This window comes from Nerophis ophidion, linkage group LG07 (assembly GCF_033978795.1).
Source record: "Nerophis ophidion isolate RoL-2023_Sa linkage group LG07, RoL_Noph_v1.0, whole genome shotgun sequence".
NCBI lineage: Eukaryota > Metazoa > Chordata > Actinopteri > Syngnathiformes > Syngnathidae > Nerophis > Nerophis ophidion.
In genome coordinates this window covers 77,049,475-77,069,493 of record NC_084617.1, presented here as the reverse complement: position 1 = coordinate 77,069,493, position 20,019 = coordinate 77,049,475, and the positions used below count along the sequence as shown (strand labels likewise).

The 20,019-nt window shown below is 41.2% G+C and overlaps 2 protein-coding genes across 4 annotated transcripts in view; both read left to right on the top strand.

Annotated features, from left to right (window-relative positions):
* The window catches only part of LOC133556840 (cytoplasmic tRNA 2-thiolation protein 1), a 627,421-nt gene that overhangs the window by 25,113 nt on the left and 582,289 nt on the right, over positions 1-20,019 (top strand). The gene's annotated exons all lie outside the window — the stretch shown is intronic.
* LOC133556834 (paxillin-like) overlaps positions 1-20,019 on the top strand; it is a 45,456-nt gene that overhangs the window by 16,613 nt on the left and 8,824 nt on the right. The window contains exons 2-10 of one of the 3 annotated variants that reach the window (XM_061907139.1): positions 5,576-5,784; positions 10,789-10,874; positions 10,946-11,085; positions 11,161-11,344; positions 13,202-13,298; positions 13,423-14,670; positions 16,670-16,936; positions 17,029-17,424; positions 17,553-17,711. In XM_061907139.1, the coding sequence (XP_061763123.1) occupies positions 5,576-5,784; positions 10,789-10,874; positions 10,946-11,085; positions 11,161-11,344; positions 13,202-13,298; positions 13,423-14,670; positions 16,670-16,936; positions 17,029-17,424; positions 17,553-17,711 (2,786 nt within the window). Of the gene's footprint in view, positions 1-5,575; positions 5,785-10,788; positions 10,875-10,945; positions 11,086-11,160; positions 11,345-13,201; positions 13,299-13,422; positions 15,882-16,669; positions 16,937-17,028; positions 17,425-17,552; positions 17,712-20,019 lie in introns of those variants that run through there. The other 2 variants (XM_061907141.1, XM_061907140.1) reach the window with 2 other exon arrangements.

The following is a 20,019-nucleotide window of genomic DNA, read 5'->3' as shown; positions in this document are numbered from 1 at the left end:
TACAGTCTATTATACATTTAAGTACAGTCAAACCATAGGACCTGGAACTGGCGAGTACGACAATGTAACAGAATTTATTTAAAGTGCATCAATTTGCCTGAAATTGAAAAAGTAAAAATCTATAAACATTATTGGACCGACTTGAGCCATTTGATTCTAAGAAATACAGTTAAAACAAACTTTGCATGACACAGCTAGAATGTGTCATCAACATCCAAACTCTACTGTTGGCCAAATGAATTTACATGATCTATAGCATGTATCGTAGGTCACTAATGGTGGTTGACTTGCCTGATCTTTTAGGGATTTTAAGGCGGTTTGGTCAGAATAACAACATATCGGATTTGAAATAATGGATCTTGCTTGCTGTTCTTTTTTATGTTTAAAGTGGACTTAAAAGTCTCAAACATATTAAAATCCTTTTCAAATCATTTCTCAGATCAAGATCATCAACTATTTCATTTCTTCTTTGGGGCTATTTTAACTGCATAGTCAGGAGGAAAGATGAAGCCCTAAATCGCTAACGACATTGAGAAAAATGTTGCGGCTGGTTTGGTGTGACTGAGCAGCTAGCGCCTCGGCCAGCTAATGACAGCATTATGTTCCAGTGAGCAGAAGCAATAAAAGAATTGATGAATACGGTTAAAAAGCATCTATTGCAAACAGATTTTAAAGCACATAATAAACACATCGGATTCCTATTCTCCAGATTCTTATTCTGTCCAGGAATGTTAAACCACATTTCAACCAAGTGGTCCAGTTCTGTTTGGTCGGCTTTGTATGGGTTTGGATAGATAAATGTGCTTGTTGGAGGGTGCATGCAGCCAGACTACGTGCAATGGGCAAGTTAATTGTATACAGGCAAATACATTAATACAGGAAACACCATGTAAAATGTCATTTTCAGGGAACTGTCAGTGTTTTCCCTGAGTCCAAAGTCACAATAACGGAACTTTTAAGTCCTTCATCCATGGTGCGAATGTTAGTTTGTGTTGATATTGTCAAATAAATAAACAAGCTTTGTTGTTCGACACCAACACAACTGTTGCACTGAACCGTGGGGTTCAGTGCAACAGTTTGGCCAACAGAAATAAATACAAGTGATACCTCACACATGTAATACACAAGCTTAGTGTGTGTATCACTGGCGTATCTGTCGGATGTCACTTCACAGCCCTGCATTCTATAGCTTGGTGGTGGTGTTGTGCTGGAATGAGATGACAAAACATTTTAGCTAAGTGTTGACGTTACTTGGGGACACCGCCAAAGTTAGAAATTAAATCACGCACGAGTGACCATCCTGGGTTTAAGATGACTTTACTCAAATTCTGTGGTTTCTAAAGATGGATGTTAACTAACGCCATGACGTTATGGCAACGTTCCCTACACATGGTTGCACTTACAAAACGACATAACGTTAATTCAAATCAAATATTTTCTCCTCTGCTAAATCATTTGTGGGTGGGACATCTGCATGGGTCTCCAATGGTGGTGTGGGTGGAGGGGCACGATTCGTCCTGTCCCCAGGATTCCTACGCCTACAGCTGTCAGTATTCTACTAGAAAAGCCCTCAGAGAGCACAGATCTCCGCCATGCCCAAACTCCTATTAGCTCACAAAGAAGTTGAAGCTCGCCACATAAACGTATGGTAAAGCGGTAGAAGTGTTTAGGATCAGCTCTAAAAAGGAACTGACTTGTTTGTCTCCTCATTTCGAACATTTTCAGAATTTTTTAATGAAAATCCATCCATAACTTTTTGTAGTTATTTTGCTGGTGGAGGTAATTACAGTGATTAATTATATATGACTTGTGCTTTACGTGCAGTGTTGCCTGAAACTTTTATTTTCCACCACTTCCTATTTTTACTGGTTGTCCCCCTTTTATAAATATTCTGTAGTCTACAAAAGCTTGTGACCCAGGCTCACTGGCCGGTCCACCAGGCATCTCAGCATTTGCTGTCAGTCTTCTTTTATATAAATATCATGTGGAGTGTCCCCGGTGGGGTAGGGTTTCATTGTGGGGCTGTGGTCACTTCTGCTAGCTGTAAACAGGTGAGCCGTGCACCCTGGTGACCCATCACCATTGCATGCATGTTAATAGAAAGGATTAAACGGCCTTGGTTGCCTGCCTGCACTGTACACAGATCTTTGTGGGAAATGCACAGTTTAAACATCAACATTATTCTGAAATTCAAAGAATGCACTAGTTGGTGGAATTGGTTCTGTAATTGTCAACATTTTTGTCAGTACAGTATTTTCACTTTGATTGAATAACTTTTTTTCCGTGTGTATTTAAACAGCCGGATACAGTCAATTATACTTTGCCTTCTTAGCCTGATTGCTTTCTTTTGGCACACTGGACAGAGGAATGCCTGGAATTCTACATCCACCTCCTTCACATCCATCTGATAAAGGGTTGCAAGACAGTGGTCGAGCCTGTTGTGGTTGCACTGACAAGACTGGACAAGTACCCACTGCCTCAACATAGTGTACTGTATCCATATGAGGTGTTGCAGACTGACATTGGTTATCCCGATGAGACACAGATGCTTCATTTGCCTGGGGTTTAGATTCGATAACAGACATTTGAGCGATCGGCGTCAGTCATTAACCTTTGGATGACATGTCTCCCCCAGAGACTGCACAATGTACTATTGAGTCAGTATGCTGTTGGGGTAGAATTGGACTTTGTCCACTGGCTCCGAGTCCCTCTTTGGAATGGAAAAGATTAGTCTGTTGCTCGGCTTACAGTGCATGTTTGCAATCTGGCTGCTTCTAACTCTTTGTGAAGCACACTGGTGTGACAGGCAAACGCCCTCAGTCATCCCCATGCAACACTCAGTGCTGCCCTCCACAGGGATACTTCAATACTTTACCCCTCATATCAATTGTCCAGGCACACCGAAAGAGTTCAATGTTGCATTGCATGATTTCGTGTAAAAATCTTCCAAAGAACACTTGGATATTCGTTCATGATCCCACTGGTAACTGCTGACTGGATAAGGTCACAGATGTGGTTTTCAAGAACGAGCACTGTCTCCAAGTATTTGGATAACCGCAGGCAGTAGATTTTTCTCTGCCAATGCAATAGAGAGCTTTCTAGGAAAAGGTTACTGCAATTAACTGTTGAGATACTGTATTTTATTTATTTTCAAGGTGCAAAAGATGTCAAAGGCCTTAGTTTGTGTGTAAATCACGTACCCTACGCCAACACTGGAATGTTTCCTTCCTTTAGGCTTTGTTTTATGAGTGACAAAGTCAACTTCAGTAAGACTTGTTCCGCATGTCAGCACCAGGTGCAGATTATTTTGAGCAGGCCATGATATTTCAGCTCATTTGCACAGACATGAGCTTCTTGCTGAGCTGACTGCTTTAAATAGGCTGGAGGTCCCATGTGGTTTATGGTAAACTTGACCAACTCAACGTGTAACTTCTGGGAACAAAGTCAGGTATGTTTAGGATCAATGTATCGGTGACAAAATGTGAGAAGCCCTTTCGAGACTCGGCCGGTTGCAAATGTTTGATCAAATAAGAGACTAGGATCACATGTAGCATGTAAGACATTCAGTGATATTGGTAACTATTGCTGCACATAGGGAAGTTGATCAATTGTGTCAACCAGACCACTCCCCCAGTGGCAGTAGATCACGCTCTTGTTCCCTGACTATCTTTGTCTGTCTGCTTCACGAGCACACATTGCTGCGGGTGAACACTTACAACAGGTGCAGCAAGAATGTGAGTACAGATACCGGCCTTTTATAGAATCAAGTAGAAATTATAATTTTTTTGGTTATTGTTATTTTTTTTTAAATAAATGAATGCACACTGTGTGTAATTTTGCCACTGTACTATTAATTTCTTCCTGTTCATCATGCACCTTAATGTAGTTGATGTTGTCTTGTTAAATGTTTTAGGATGCTTTTTTACACTTTCTGGATGAATAATGCTGTTGGATGACTGAGATGACATGCAAAACAAGAATAGCGGCAATAAAAATACTGTACTAAGCATTAAGAACAGCATTTTTACAAACATTGACTTTTTTTCTAAAGGAGACAAAAGATTGCATGGATTAACACAGGGGTGTCCAAACTTTTTCCACTGAGGGCCACACATGGAAAAATGAAAGCGTGCGGGGGCCATTGTGATATTTTGTCATTTTCAAACCAGAACAAAATGTATGGATTTTTTATATTTTTTTATTTATTAAAATGTTAAAAATAAGTCAAATTATAATTTTGAATTTGTTTTATTTAACACTTACAATAAATTTCTATATCAACTTCAAGTTGATATAAAGTAATACAAATATGGCTTTTCTATCAAAAACTACTTTTTTTTTAATAGTAAAACTGAAATACCCAGTATTTAGTAATTAAAGCCCTAAAAGATCAATAATGCAGGACACCATTGATTTTAATTACTTTATATTTTTTGAGTAATAACAGTGAAAAGATAAATAAAATCCCAATAAATATATTTGGGATCAAAAGGTGCCCCACTCATAAAGTGATATATTTTTATTAGGTTTTTCTTTTACTTTCAACACATAAGTTACAGGATAAAAATCTATACATTTTCCATTTGAACTATTATTTTGTTTGTTTAATGCTCTTTTGTCAAAGAAAACTTTGATGTTTTTATATGGCAACCACACAATATATGCAGTATTTACAACACAAAACATTTTAAAGTGAAAGACTTGAAGTCATTGGATCCTTGAAAATAATTAATTATAACATAACTTTTTTTGTCTTTTTTTTTTTTGAGCAGTGGCAAAAAAAGACAAATAAAGAAAAGACAAAAAAAAAACCCCAGCCTGCATGGCAGCTTTGTGTCAACATTTCAGCTTTTTCTCGTTAGATTTCACCTCATTTCCCTTTTTTTTAAGTGTTTTATTTTTATTTTTGCAATAGCATTTCCAGAATGTGTGGCGGGCCGGTGAACAATTAGTTGCGGGCCGCAAATGGCCCCCGGGCCGCACTTTGGACACCCCTGGATTAACAGATTCTAAATCTCGTGATGCACTTTGTACGCACACAGTCTTCCATTCGTTAATTACTCTCTAGTTCTGTGTTTCGTTTGTTCTTTTGATTACGGCTCACTGTTAGTGTTTCAAGTGTCTGCAGTATAAAAAAGTATGCAGCCAGTGATTGCGAACTATTCCTGACAGGCTTGTGTGATGTAAGAGTCTATTTTATTCTTGTGTTCCAGTGGCCACTCAGCAGTGTAACATGCCTCCTGCCTTGGACAGGCTTCAGAGATACTTTAGCTTCTTTGTGCAGAACAACCATGTGGATATAAAAGCAGGATAACTAGAGGACAGCTAGCAACTCATCGGCAACAAGGTTGTATTCATAGTGAAGGAGTGATGAAGAAAGTCTCGGTAGGTTTAGTCCTGGCGAGATAGATGTTTATTGGCATCATGTGATGATGATCGTATTAGGAAGTGAATCGCTTTTTGGTGTCTGTTTGAAATGAGAGACAGTAGGTGCAAAGCAGACCCAATGAGTCAAGTTATGAAAGAAAACTTGAGTGTCTTGCTGTGCTAATGCTGGTTAAACTTTACCTTTCAGATGCCTTACTAGCTGACCTAGAGTCGACGACATCCCACATTTCAAAGCGACCAGTGTTCTTGCCTGATGAGACGCCCTACTCCATCCCCACCAGTGAAAACTATTACCAGGATCTATCAGTTCCACCTCCAGTACCACCTCCACCGACAGCCGAGGCTCTCAACGGTTCAGTGCGAGACCACAAAGACTCGCAGCACTCCTCTCAGCAGGTACACATGTAAAGTGTGACCTTACGTTACAAAAATGTTTCTCTATTAAGCCGTAGAGACTCACAGGCTGGGTCATTTATTTGCTTTTCTTAAGTTATTCTCCATATACTTACATATCAGCAGATTTTGTTAAGAAACTGTTGAAGTAAAATGGAATTGTGTGTTGTTGTTAAAGGGGAACATTATCACAATTTCAAAAGGGTTAAAAACGATAAAAATCAGTTCCCAGTGGCTTGTTGTATTTTCGGAAGTTTTTTCAAAATTTTACCGGTCTCGGAATATCCTTAAATAAAGCTTTAAAGTGCCTTATTTTCGCTATCTTCGAAACCATTATCCATTTCCCTGTGACGTCACACAGTGCTGCCAATGTAAACAAACAATGGGAATACCACAGCAAGATATAGCGATATTAACTCGGATTTCAGCGACTTAAGCGATTCAACAGATTACGCATGTATTGAAACGGATGGTTGGAGTATGAAAATATTGAAGAAGAAACTGAAGCTATTGAGCGAATAGCTATTGACGCTATTCATAGCCATAGCATGGCCGAATAGCTGCGTTAGCATCGCCGGTAAAATGTGCGGACCAAACGATCAGGACTTTCGCATCTTTTGACACTGGAGCAACTTAAATCCGTCGATTGGTAAGTGTTTGTTTCGCATTAAAAGTGGGTGGAAGGAAACGTAATATAGTTGCAAATGCATCTCCAGGTTATCCAAACATCTCTGTGCCATGTCTGCTTTAGCACCGCCGGTAAAAAGCATGTTAGCATCGATTAGCGTAGCATGTTAGCATCGATTAGCTGGCAGTCAACATCAACAAAACTCACCTTTGTGATTTTGTTGACTATCGTTGCAAATGCATCTGCAGGTTATCCATACATCTCTGTGCCATGTCTGCCTTAGCATCGCCGGTAAAATGTGGAGACACTCTGGCACATTCAATGGGGGTCTGGCGGCAGACACTTTGGCATCTTGGGGCCGGTGGTGCAACTTGAATCCCTCCCTGTTAGTGTTGTTACACCCTCCGACAACACACCCACCAGGCATGATGTCTCCAAGGTTCCAAAAAATAGTCAAAAAAACAGAAAATAACAGAGCTGAGACCCGGTGTTTGTAATGTGTTGAAAATGAAAATGGTGGCTGTGTTACCTCGGCGACGTCACATTCTGACGTCATCGCCTCCAGCGAGATAAACAGAAAGACGTTTAATTCGCCAAAATTCACCCATTTAGAGTTCGGAAATCGGTTAAAAAAATAGATGGTCTTTTTTCTGCACCATCAAGGTATATATTGACGCTTACATAGGTCTGCTGATAATGTTCCCCTTTAAGTGTGTAGGTGCAATGTTTAGTGTCGGGGCCAATATCTATCTTTTGAACTGATCTTTACCACAGCTGTGTTTACATTGCTGAAGATTGCCTGCTCAGGGAGACACGATTACCTTTCCATAATCCTTGTTACACACATGCAGGAGGTGTAAGTGAATTCTAGGAAAATGCGTGTCTTTCCACAACAGCGTCTCGAACGCATTGTTTGTCCACAGTGATACTAAGATACTAATCCTCACCACCATCACGAAAAATAAACCAAAGCTCATTACACACACACCGAGGAGTACGACACAAAAAGCTAAGTGTGAACACTTTAATGTAAAGTAAGGGTGATCGATCACAGATGTCAATACTATGTAGACCAGGGGTCACCAACGTGGGCACCAGGTCGCCCGTAAGAACCAGATGAGTCGCCCGCTGGCCTGTTCTAAAAATAGCTCAGATAGCAGCACTTACCAGTGAGCTGCTTCTATTTTTTAAATTGTATTTATTTACTAGCAAGCTGGTCTCGCTTTGCTCGACATTTTTAATTCTAAGAGAGACAAAACTTAAATAGAATTTGAAAATCCAAGAAAATATTTTAAAGACTTGGTCTTCACTTTTTTAAATAAATGTATTTTTTTTTTTTACTTTGCTTCTTATAACTTTCAGAAAGACAACTTTAGAGAAAAAAATACAACTTTAAAAATGATTTTAGGATTTTTAAACACATGGGGACGGCGTGGCGCAGTGGGAGAGTGTCCGTGCGCAACCCGAGGGTCACTGGTTCAAATCCCACCTAGAACCAACCAACTTGTCATGTCCGTTGTGTCCTGAGCAAGACACTTCACCCTTGCTCCTGATGGGTGCTGGTTGGCGCCTTGCATGGCAGCTCCCTCCATCAGTGTGTGAATGTGTGTGTGAATGGGTAAATGTGGAAGTAGTGTCAAAGCGCTTTGAGTACCTTGAAGGTAGAAAAGCGCTATACAAGTACAACCCATTTATAACCCATTTATATACCTTTTTACCTTTTAAATTCCTTCCTCTTCTTTCCTGACAATTTAAATCAATGTTCAAGTAAATTTATTTTTTTATTGTAAAGAATAATAAATACATTCTAATTTTATTCTTCACTTTAGCTTCTGTTTTTTCGACGAAGAATATTTGTGAAATATTTCTTCAAACTTATTATGATTAAAATTCCCAAAAATTATTCTGGCAAATCTAGAAAATCTTTAGAATCAAATTTAAATATTATTTCAAAGTTTTTTGAATTTCTTTTAAAATTTTCGTTCTGGAAAATCTAGAAGAAATAATGATTTGTCTTTGTTAGAAATATAGCTTGGTCCAATTTATTATATATTATAACAAAGTGCAGATTGGATTTTAACCTATTTAAAACATGTCATCAAAACTCTTAAATTAATCTTAATCAGGAAAAATTACTAATTATGTTCCATAAATTCTTTTTAAAATTTTTTCAAAAATATTCAAATTAGGTAGTTTTTCTCTTCTTTTTTTCGGTTGTATTTTGAATTTTAAAGAGTCGAGATTGAAGATAAACTATGTTTCAAAATTTAATTTTCATTTTTTTCCTGTTTTCTCCTCTTTTAAACCGTTCAAATAAGTGTTTTTTTTTTTTCATCATTTATTCTCCACAAAACCTTCCGTAAAAGGAAAAAAATATACGACGGAATGACAGTTAGAAATACCCATTTTTTTTTATATGAATAGATTTATGCATTAAAGGTAAATTGAGCAAATTGGCTATTTCTGTCAATTTATTTAAGTGTGTATCAAACTGGTAACCCTTTGCATCAATTATTACCCAAGAAGTAGCTCTTGGTTTCAAAAAGGTTGGTGACCCCTGATCTATACCTAGTATGGTATCATTTGTTGTTCTTATTTTTTTAAATTGGAGGGTTGTTTTTTCATTTTCTACAACCTCATGGAGTGAGTCTCTGCATTGAAAACAAAACCCAAATGATACCAATTGCTTGGATTTTAATGACGTGACGTCTGGCTCACGTCCCGTCCGTTAAATATGCGTGGTGGTCAAGCTAGCTCTGTTCTCAATGGGTACTAGGTGCCATTTAGTCTTTCTCAAAGAAAAAATGCCCTATGCTTGTGATGTTTTCGACTGTACGAATCCTTCAAATTGCAAAAAGGACACACCTTTCTTCAGAGTTCCTCGAGAGGTAATCAAAAACGGTGGAAGATTGCAAAATTTTACAAAACAACAAGAAAAGCATCTTATACTCCAGTCGAAGAATGCATGAGTTTGCAGTGATCACTTCTTTAAAGGTTTCTTTGATATCATTTCAACGTTTATTATTTCCCAATTAAGTATTATCTTGAAATTATTATTATTTCTTAAACACGTTTGCTACGACTGTTTTGAAAAGCACCAACTCGGTGAGTCTAAATAAAAGAAAGGTAAATGTGAGGAAAACCTAAAATAGTTAATGTTTTACCAAAGGCAACAATCATAAATGAAGCTTTCAGCAAACACACAATGTTGACATCTAGTTATGTTTTGATAAAGATAGGGAAAAATACGACGTGTGCAACAACCACAAACAGACGCAAAGTTAAATAATTGAAAAGCAACCTTACCTGAGAAAAAAACATGTATATATATCTGGGAGAGTCTTGATAGCCATTTCCTTGACCCAGCCACACACAAAGAAGCATTGGCTTTTTCAAGTTTTCATCTGTTTTGTTGTCTAGAATGATGTCTGGAGCACAATAGTTCGATATGTCTGGGAACGCGACCGACGTACAATCCTTTATCACTCGACATTTTATTTTTATTTTTATAAAGTATAGGGATCCATCACATTGCGTAGTTAGATTTTTTTTGCTTATATCTGCTTTTCGCAGGAACATTTAAGCCTCTTTTGTACTCGGCTAGTCCGTACGCTGCTTGCTGTACAACAGCCATCTTGGCTTGGTTGACCACCACTGGTATAGCATGTTCTATATGTTATAATTATTTGAATGACTCTTACCATAATATGTTAGGTTAACATAGCAGTTGGTTATTTATGCCTCATATAACCTACACTTATTCAGACTGTTGTTCACTATTCTTTATTTATTTTAAATTGCCTTTCAAATGTCTATTCTTGGTGTTGGGTTTTATCAAATACATTTCCCCTAAAAATGCGACTTATACTCCAGTGCGACTTATATATGTTTTTTCCCTTCTTTATTATGCATTTTCGGCAGGTGCGACTTATACTCCGGAGCGACTTATACTCCGAAAAATACGGTAGTCAAAAGATCCAAACTAGATAGATATTTGTGTGTTGTACATCGTCAATTTGATATCAGCTTTATAAATCTAATGTGAAACAATGCATGTTTCTTTTGTAAATTATAAGTCAGCAGTACAAACTAAGTGACGTAATAATATATATTTGTACCATGAATTGATTAACGTGGACAAGTTGAAAAACTTAATCGGGTGTTACTATTTAGTGGTCAATTGTACGGAGTATGTACTGTACTGTGCAATCTACTAATAAAAGTTTCAATCAATAAAAAAATTAATAAACTAAGATACAAGGCTGAACTCTTGCTGTATTTGTGCAGTTAAAATGATTGTCACTAGATGACCAAAAAATAAGTTTTTTCAAAGTCTAAAAGGATTGACTGATAAAAGACTGACTGTTGAACGGATGCAGTCTCTAGGTTCGGCCCAAAAGAGCTCATGGTCGGGGGACAGAAGCAGTTCTCCACAGTCTCACACTGAAGAAGACCACGTCTACAGGTTACTCGCTGCTCTCACTCTGTCAATATTTCCTCTTGTAGCTGTTGTTAACACGTGGTTCTCGTTGTCAGCTTTCCTAACAAACAGAAGTCATCAGACTCATCGACAGCAGCCATGACCTCAGCCCTCGGCAGCAACCTCTCAGAACTTGACAGGCTACTGCTAGAGCTCAATGCGGTTCAGCAGAGCTCCCCTTCCTTCCCCACTACAGGTAACATTAAGACTTTCTTTGTCAGGCCTGTTAATGCTAATTAGTAGTAAAGGAATAGTGTTCATGTTTCCACAGAGGAGAGGGCACCGCCCTTGCCATCCACAAGCATCACACACTATGAAAATGGCAATACTCCTGAAATCCGAATTAGCCCACCCCTTCATGAGGAGCCCAAGAGAAATGGAACAAAGTCGGATGAGGCTCGGCCAACAGTGGAGAGTCTTTTGGATGAGCTGGAGGGTTCAGTGCCCTCAACAAGGTTCGTATGCCAAAGAAAAGCTGACACTAAAAAGTATATTGATAGTTGATTAGTAATCGACTAACAGCTTTTGAATTCAGCTGGAGATATTTATAGGCGTGTGCTAACAATAAAGATGAATATACTGTAACTGTGCTGCTCATTAGGCTGCGACAAAATAAAAATAACTATTAAAATGTTTCCCTATTTTAAAAGTAAGCACAAAAACAAAGTATATTTTTTAATGTAAACTAAAGGCAAGGGTGGAGTGCCATCTCCGGGTTGGGGAGGAGACCCTGCCCCAAGTGGAGGAGTTCAAGTACCTAGGAGTCTAGTTCACGAGTGGGGGAAGAGTGGATCGTGAGATCGACAGGCGGATCGGTGCGGCGTCTTCAGTAATGCGGACGTTGTATCGATCCGTTGTGGTGAAGAAGGAGCTGAGCCGGAAGGCAAAGCTCTCAATTTACCGGTCGATCTACGTTCCCATCCTCACCTATGGTCATGAGCTTTGGGTCATGACCGAAAGGATAAGATCACGGGTACAAGCGGCCGAAATGAGTTTCCTCCGCCGGGTGGCGGGGTTCTCCCTTAGAGATAGGGTGAGAAGCTCTGCCATCCGGGAGGAACTCAAAGTAAAGCCGCTGCTCCTCCACATCGAGAGGAGCCAGATGAGGTGGTTCGGGCATCTGGTCAGGATGCCACCCGAACGCCTCCCTAGGGATGTGTTTAGGGCACGTCCAGCTGGTAGGAGGCCACGGGGAAGACCCAGGACACGTTGGAAAGACTATGTCTCCCGGCTGGCCTGGGAACGCCTCGGGATCCCCCGGGAAGAGCTAGACGAAGTGGCTGGAGATAGGGAAGTCTGGGCTTCCCTGCTTAGGCTGCTGCCCCCGCGACCCGACCTCGGATAAGCGGAAGATGATGGATGGATGGATGGATGGATAAAGGCAATCAAAAATAGCAACAATTACAAAACCCAACTTTATCTAGCGAGCTTGTGAGGAAGTGTTTGAAAGCTGCACACAGGTATGTTATTACCTCCTGGCATTGATAGAGATATCACAGTCATTGTATATTATTGTATTACTGACTAATTATTGGCATTTTAGCTATCTAACATATTTTAGAAACTTCACATCTGAAGTTTGTTACAGATAAATGGAAAATGGGTTTTACTTCTATAATGCTTTTCTACCCCTTTTTAAGGAGTCCAACGCACTTTGACAGTATTTCCACATTCACCCATTCACACACACATTCACACACTGATGGCGGGAGCTGCCATGCAAGGCGCTCACCCATCAGGAGCAAGGGTGAAGTGTCTTGCTCAAGGACACAATGGCTGTGACTAGGATGGTAGAAGGTGGGGATTGAACCAGTAACCCTCAGATTGCTGGCACAGCCACTCTACCAACTTATAAAAACAGTTGGAAAAAGAGGCTGAATACATATAGATAAAATTGTGTAGACAAAGTTTAATTAACTTTAGCTTAAATATATTTAAATGTTATTTTTCACGCAACTTTCTCTGTTGTCAGATAGCTAGGTAAAAAGCTAACTATCATACTGAGTTGGGATCGCATCCCCCAGATGTCCGATAACTATCTCATCACAGAGCAAGGTCCACTTTTCAAACTGAGGAAAGTTTTTATGTCTTTGATTTGTTTAGGGTAAAATGTTCCCATTCTCTCACTGTGTTATTAACCATTTTTCTCTTCTGCGCTGACTCGAGCATTTTTGTTTTTGTTGGAAACACAAGCTATTGTCTCGACTATTGTCAACACATTTTTTTGTTGGCAACACTTTTTATTGTTGAACGAATTGTTGCACCCTTAACCCTTAGTAAATTGCATTTTCCAACCCCTCCCCTCGCCACAGTGGTTTGGACAGTCCCACTCAGCAACAAGCCCGGATTTCAGCTTCTTGTGCCACAAGAGAGTTGGACGAGCTGATGGCCTCCTTGTCCGACTTCAAGGTACACAAATATAGTAGTGAATCATGAGCAGGCCACTAACAAACAAAAGGCTCCTTTTAAACTTTATTTCATATTCCTGATGGATACTCTGTGTTCTGGCTTACTTTCATTTCTGTGTTTCTAGCCCAGCTCTCTGGGCTCTTTGCTGCACCCAACAGGAGCAACTTCTACCACTTCTCATCTTCCAGTCTCTACCTTCATCCCCCCAGTGGCTTCTCCTTTCTTCAGTCTGTCCCACCCATCTACCTGTGCCTCTTCTTTGTTGTCTCTGCCTGCTGGTCTCGAGCTGCACATAGACGAGGACGGAGGAGACAGAGGCTTGTCATCGTCTCATCTGAATCATATTCCCTGTCACAGTCCTATCTCCTCTCTTTCTGCGGCCAGTGACCTCGACTTTGTAGCAGATGCGTTTGCCTTTGTGCCCCCATCCCCGAGCCATTTGCTGCAGGTCATGTCACAGTCAGCGTCTTTAAGCTCCAGCATGCAGAGAACCAGTTCAAGCCCATCCACTACTCCCTCACTGACCTCAGTAAACACGGTCCTGGACAAGACCTCACAGTCACCTAGTCCATCTGTAGAGCAGTTTTCACCCTCAGCTGCTGCTTGTAATCAGTCTTGTTCACCTGACAAAAAAACCAATGGGTCTTTTGTCATCCATGATCCTAGTTTGAATCACTCTGCTTCTCCCCTTCACACACTCACCCCTTCTATCTCTTCACCTTCACCTCTCCCTGCTACTTCCTCTATATCGCCTCCCCTCACAAGGTTTTCCTGCCAAACCTCCACTACAAACATCATTTCCCCTGTGACCTTCCCGACTTCTTCAATCCCTACTGGACATGTGCTGGAGCCAAGACCCACAACCAAGAGTGCCAGCCCCCTCGTCCTGCATCAACTCCCCTTAGAGGAAACCTCCCTGGATGAAGCGCTGGACAAGCTGTTAGCAATGAGTTTTTCACAAAATCTGTCAGCTGACCCGCAGCTGACGATGGAGACACATTGTCTCAGCGGAGATGCCCCAGAAGTACAGGAGTTTTTCCTTCCCATGGACAGAAACTGTGCGCAGCCCAACACTTTCACCTGTGCCACCAACACCATTACTGACGAATCAGTGGACGGAGGTACCGATGCCAATGGAGAGCTGGACTGGGCCGATGAGGAGCTGTCCATGTCTTTCCACGACGGTTTTGATGGCACCATGACGCCTTATACCGAGAGAATGTACACAGATGGCAGCATGACCCCGCTGACAGAAGCCAGCTGGATGGACGAGTGCATGACGCCGTCCACATGCCCCGGGACGCCTGATGTTGCCCTGGATTTACCTTTGCTGCAGCCTCCCAATATGGACCGAGTCTCTGCATCGGGTCATGTAGGCATTTCCTCTCTTGCTAGATGCAGGTTGCCTTTGTGTTCCTCAAAGATAACATTTTTGTTTGCTATTCAGAGTGGTGCATCTCTACCAACTAGTACCTGTGGCAGTACTACTCTGTGCTTGGCATTTGTAGAGACCGCAACATCAAATGAAACCATCAGGGCTTTGTAATACATTGGCTAAGCTAACAACAAGCCTTCCTGGGCAAAACAAGAGAAAGTAAGGGACTTGCTAGCATTATATAATCTCCCGATTCTCCGTGGACCATGAAACTTTACAGTAATAAAAGCCATCGCATCTTTTGTTGGCAAAGATTTACGGTGCCAACTTAAAGCGGCTTGTGCGCATCGTGAACCACGCAATGTTACGATTATGCAAGGAAATCATTGTTATTTTTATTGATTATATTTGTAACTGAGAGTTTTGCAAGATCACCGCGGAAAAAAGGACTGCAGTCGCACTCAGGAGGTCCTTTTGTTTGCAGTCAGCTCCCCGCACACGGCACTCTCGTCGAGTGCGGCAGAAGAATAAAGCACACACTCCCAGCTTTACTTTGCGTTACAGCCTGTCAACATAAAAATAACAGTCCCTGAATACTTTAAGAAACAATACCTTAATGCGATCTGTAGTAATGGAATGTTAAAACTTGAACTGTCCGAAGTTGTTTATGGTAAAGAGAAAAAAATGAGTACCATTTGTATTTTATAACTATGGTTATGGTTTAAGTTTATTTCAAACATGTATACAGATGCAATATGTTAAATCATATAACAGGAATTGATTAATCAATTTAGAACCTCATTAATTGAGAAATTGGACTTTCATGCTATCAGAAAATAAATCCTCTGATGTCTTTCTGTTGGAGACAGCTGATAGACGCGTGCTTAGTATTTCTGCACAATAAATCAATTACTGTAGCGGTTTGCTTAACAGACCATTTTAGTTATCTGGACATGATACTATTACAATGTTCTCCATAGACTAATCACACTAATACTGGTTTATGAACAGCCAGCTGAAGTTCAGGTTGTTGGTAGGGATGCACCGAAATGAAAATTTGTGGCCAAAGCTGAATGAAATTTGAACGCTTGGCCGAAGGCCGAATACCGAATAATGAGTGCAGTTTTTCACAATTTTTTTAATATTGCATGAATAGCCTAGAATAAATATTTAGACATGTTTTTCAAATAAAGTATTTTTTTATTGAATATTGAATTTTTTTTAATATTCCAGTAGCCTTTGCTTTTCAAAAAAAGCACAAAGTTTTTCATTTCTATTAGGCCTTCAAACAAAACATGCATTCCAAAAAAAAATAAAGTGCATTAAAGTGCATAAACCCACAAAAAATGAATTATTGTCCTTTTGGCAAAAGTCTGCTTAGCCACAGTAGATATGCTAATAATGTAAACAGAAGGCTCAAGTAAATCTCAATAAGTGTGTGCTTGTAACCTCATACACTTATACAGGTAGCCTACACAACAGGCTAATAATGTAAACAGAGGCCCCACTAAATCTCAATAAGTGTGTGCTTGTAACCTCATACACTTATACAGGTACACAACATATCCCAACGTCACTGCACGTTGGTTGATTGCGTCACCGCGTCAAAAACTTGCGTCACACGCCACTATTCGGCCTTGTTTTTAACTCATTCCACCGAAGGCCGAATGTGGCTTTTTTTGCCCTATTCGGCCGAATATATTCGGTTACCGATTAATCGGTGCATCCCTAGTTGTTGGCACATATTTTTTGCTGTTTGATTCACTTCTTGATGTCAAGAAACACATTTGGCTTACTGCAGTTTGAGAGAAGGCTGTGAGTTTTTTCACAGCAAGTAAGAAGGCGTGCATGGAGTGTGATTCTAAACCCGTCTTTCAGCAACCGCATCCCTGCTTTGTGAGTGAAAAACTCATCTGCTCGGAGTGCTGTGACCGTTTCTTTCAATCAAGGATGATTCCTGTGGATTGATGATGAGTTGCTCAACATTCCCGTCTAGATCAAATCAGTAATAAGGCGGACTAAGGAGATCCCCAACGTGCATCCTATGTATCGAGAAGGTCTCCTGCGCAGGAAAATGGGACCTATCATTGTCAACAAGAACACTTCCCAAGATCGCCTCATCGAGGAGCTTCAGGGCAAGTTCGGTATCGCCCGCCCGGAGCGGCGGCGTAAACAATCAGACGACTGGCTGACCGACGGGGTCGTTGTCACGTCCAAACCACAGCGTTTCCGTCCTGACGGAGCCGCCGGCGAAGTTGACAAGGTTGGCTGCGGTGTGTTCAAAAATAGATTAATTTCCATTTTTTTTCACGGCCTACACTGTTCCTTGTTTGCTCCCCTTCTCTCTTCCTCTAGCTCATAATTACACCCGGGTCGCCTGTTCCTGCGAGAAAGGTTCTCCCGCCTCAATCACCTCCCATTCCTCATCACCCACCAGTCACAGAAGAACCTAAACAAATACTTCCACGCCAGCAGGCTCCTGTTCCTATACCTCCACCCCCTCTGCCACCTTCTCCCCTCGCTCAGCCTTCTCACAGCCAGCAGCACATCACAGCACCCCCTCAGCAGCTAAGAGCACCTTTACCAGCCGAAGTTCAGGAACTTCCTGCCCCCAAACCAGAGCCCTCTCCTTCTGTTCGTATAAGCCCAACCCAGCTACCACCTGTGGAAAATGTCCCACCAGTTGCAGACAAAGCCCTGGTATCTGTAGGCTGCCAAACTGACTACGACCCACTCTTCTCCCCAGTGCAGGCATGAACCCTTGTCTCTTCTTCCTTACTGGCTGTCCCTTTTATTAAATACTTGCAGTTAACTTTCTAAGAGACTAATGAAGCTATCAGGTGTATTTTTAACACTTTCCAAATGACCGCATTCCTCAGATGGCTCAAGGCAAGGGGGGTTCTCCTGGCAGTGCCAAGACACAGGTCAACAAGCTGGACAACATGCTCGGGAGCCTGCAGTCTGACCTCAACAAACTGGGAGTGCAGACTGTCGCTAAAGGAGTTTGTGGCGCCTGCTTGAAGCCAATCGTGGGCCAGGTGAGATGTGAGATGTGGTCTGTTATTGGCCAGCAGCAACCCGCACACGATAGGACCATTTCTTAAAATACATGTAAATGTCTGTCTTTTCTTACACTCGAAATCTAAGATCTAAGATCTAAGATACAAATAACAACTGTTAAATAGCGTGTCGGAAAAAAACGTGTCCGCACTAACCCCTCTGCTTCATGGTGGCAGAGGGGTTAGTGCGTCTGCCTCACAATACGAAGTTCCTGCAGTCCTGGGTTCAAATCCAGGCTCGGGATCTTTCTGTGTGGAGTTTGCATGTTCTCCCCGTGAATGCGTGGGTTCCCTCCGGGTACTCCGGCTTCTTCCCACTTCCAAAGACATGCACCTGGGGATAGGTTGATTGGCAACACTAAATGGTCCCTAGTGTGTGAATGTGAGTGTGAATGTTGTCTGTCTATCTGTGTTGGCCCTGCGATGAGGTGGCGACTTGTCCCGGGTGTACCCTGCCTTCCGCCCGATTGTAGCTGAGATAGGCGCCAGCGCCCCCTGCGACCCCGAAAGGGAATAAGCGGTAGCAAATGGATGGATGGATGGAGCACTATTAGTGGGCGTGTTGTGTGTGTGATCTACAAACCCCGTTTCCATATGAGTTGGGAAATGGTGTTAGATGTAAATATAAACAGAATACAATGATTTGCAAATCCTTTTCAAGCCATATTCAGTTGAATATGCTACAAAGACAACATATTTGATGTTCAAACTGATAAACATTTTTTTTTTTCAAATCATTAACTTTAGAATTTTATGCCAGCAACACGTGCCAAAGAAGTTGGGAAAGGTGGCAATAAATACTGATAAAGTTGAGGAATGCTCATCAAACACTTATTTGGAACATCCCACAGGTGTGCAGGCTAATTGGGAACAGGTGGGTGCCATGATTGGGTATAAAAGCAGCTTCCGTGAAATGCTAAGTAATTCACAAACAAGGATGGGGCGAGGGTCACCACTTTGTAATCAAATTGTCGAACAGTTTTAGAACAACATTTCTCAACGAACTATTGCAAGGAATTTAGGGATTTTACCATCTACGGTCCGTAAAATCATCAAAAAGTTCAGAGAATCTGGAGAAATCACTGCACGTAAGCGATGATGTTACAGACTTTTGACCCCACAGGCGGTACTGCATTAAAAACCGACATCAGTGTGTAAAGGATATCACCACATGGGCTCAGGAACACTTCATAAAACCACTGTCAGTAACTACAGTTGGTCGCTACATCTGTAAGTGCAAGTTAAAACTCTACGATGCAAAGCCAAACACATTTATCAACAACATCCTGAAACGCTGCCGGTTTGGCTGGGCCCGAGCTCACCTAAGATGGACTGATGCAAAGTGGAAAGGTGTTCTGTGGTCTGACGAGTCCACATTTCAAATTATATTTGGAAACAGAGGACGTGGTGTCCTCCGGAACAAAGAGGAAAATAACCATTCGGATTGTTATAGGCGCAAAGTTCAAAAGCCAGCATGTGTGATGGCATGGGGGTGTGTTAGTGCCCAAGGCATGGGTAACTTACACATCTGTGAAGGCAACATTAATGCTGAAAGGTCCATACAGGTTTTGGAGCAACATATGTTGTCATCCAAGCAATGTTATCATGGACGCCCCTGCTTATTTCAGCAAGACAAGTGTTACAACAGCGTGGCTTCGTAAAAAAAGAGTGCCGGTACTTTCCTGGCCCGCCTGCAGTCCAGACATGTCTCCCATTGAAAATGTGTGGCGCATAATGAAGCGTAAAATACGACAGCGGAGACCCCGGACTGTTGAACGACTGAAGCTCTACATAAAACAAGAATGGGAAAGAATTCCACTTTCAAAGCTTCAACAATTAATTTCCTCAGTTCCCAAACGTTTATTGAGTGTTGTTAAAAGAAAAGGTGATGTAACACAGTGGTGAACATGCCCTTTCCCAACTACTTTGGCACATGTTGCAGCCATGAAATTCTAAGTCAATTATTATTTGCAAAAAAAAATAAAGTTTATGAGTTTGAACATCAAATATCTTGTCTTTGTAGTGCATTCGACTGAATATGGGTTGAAAAGGATTTGCAAATCATTGTATTCTGTTTATATTTACACAATTTCCCAACTCATATGGAAACGGGGTTTGTAATAGGAGTGCAAGTACAATTGATAAATGCAAAAGTGGTGCAGATCTCCCTATTTGAATGAAGATTATGAATGTACTATTCCGGCTGTCACCATGAAGACACTAATTTCCCTCCACACTTTTGACAACATACGCTCCAACGGTCCGACCTGTGCTGTGTTGTCATGTT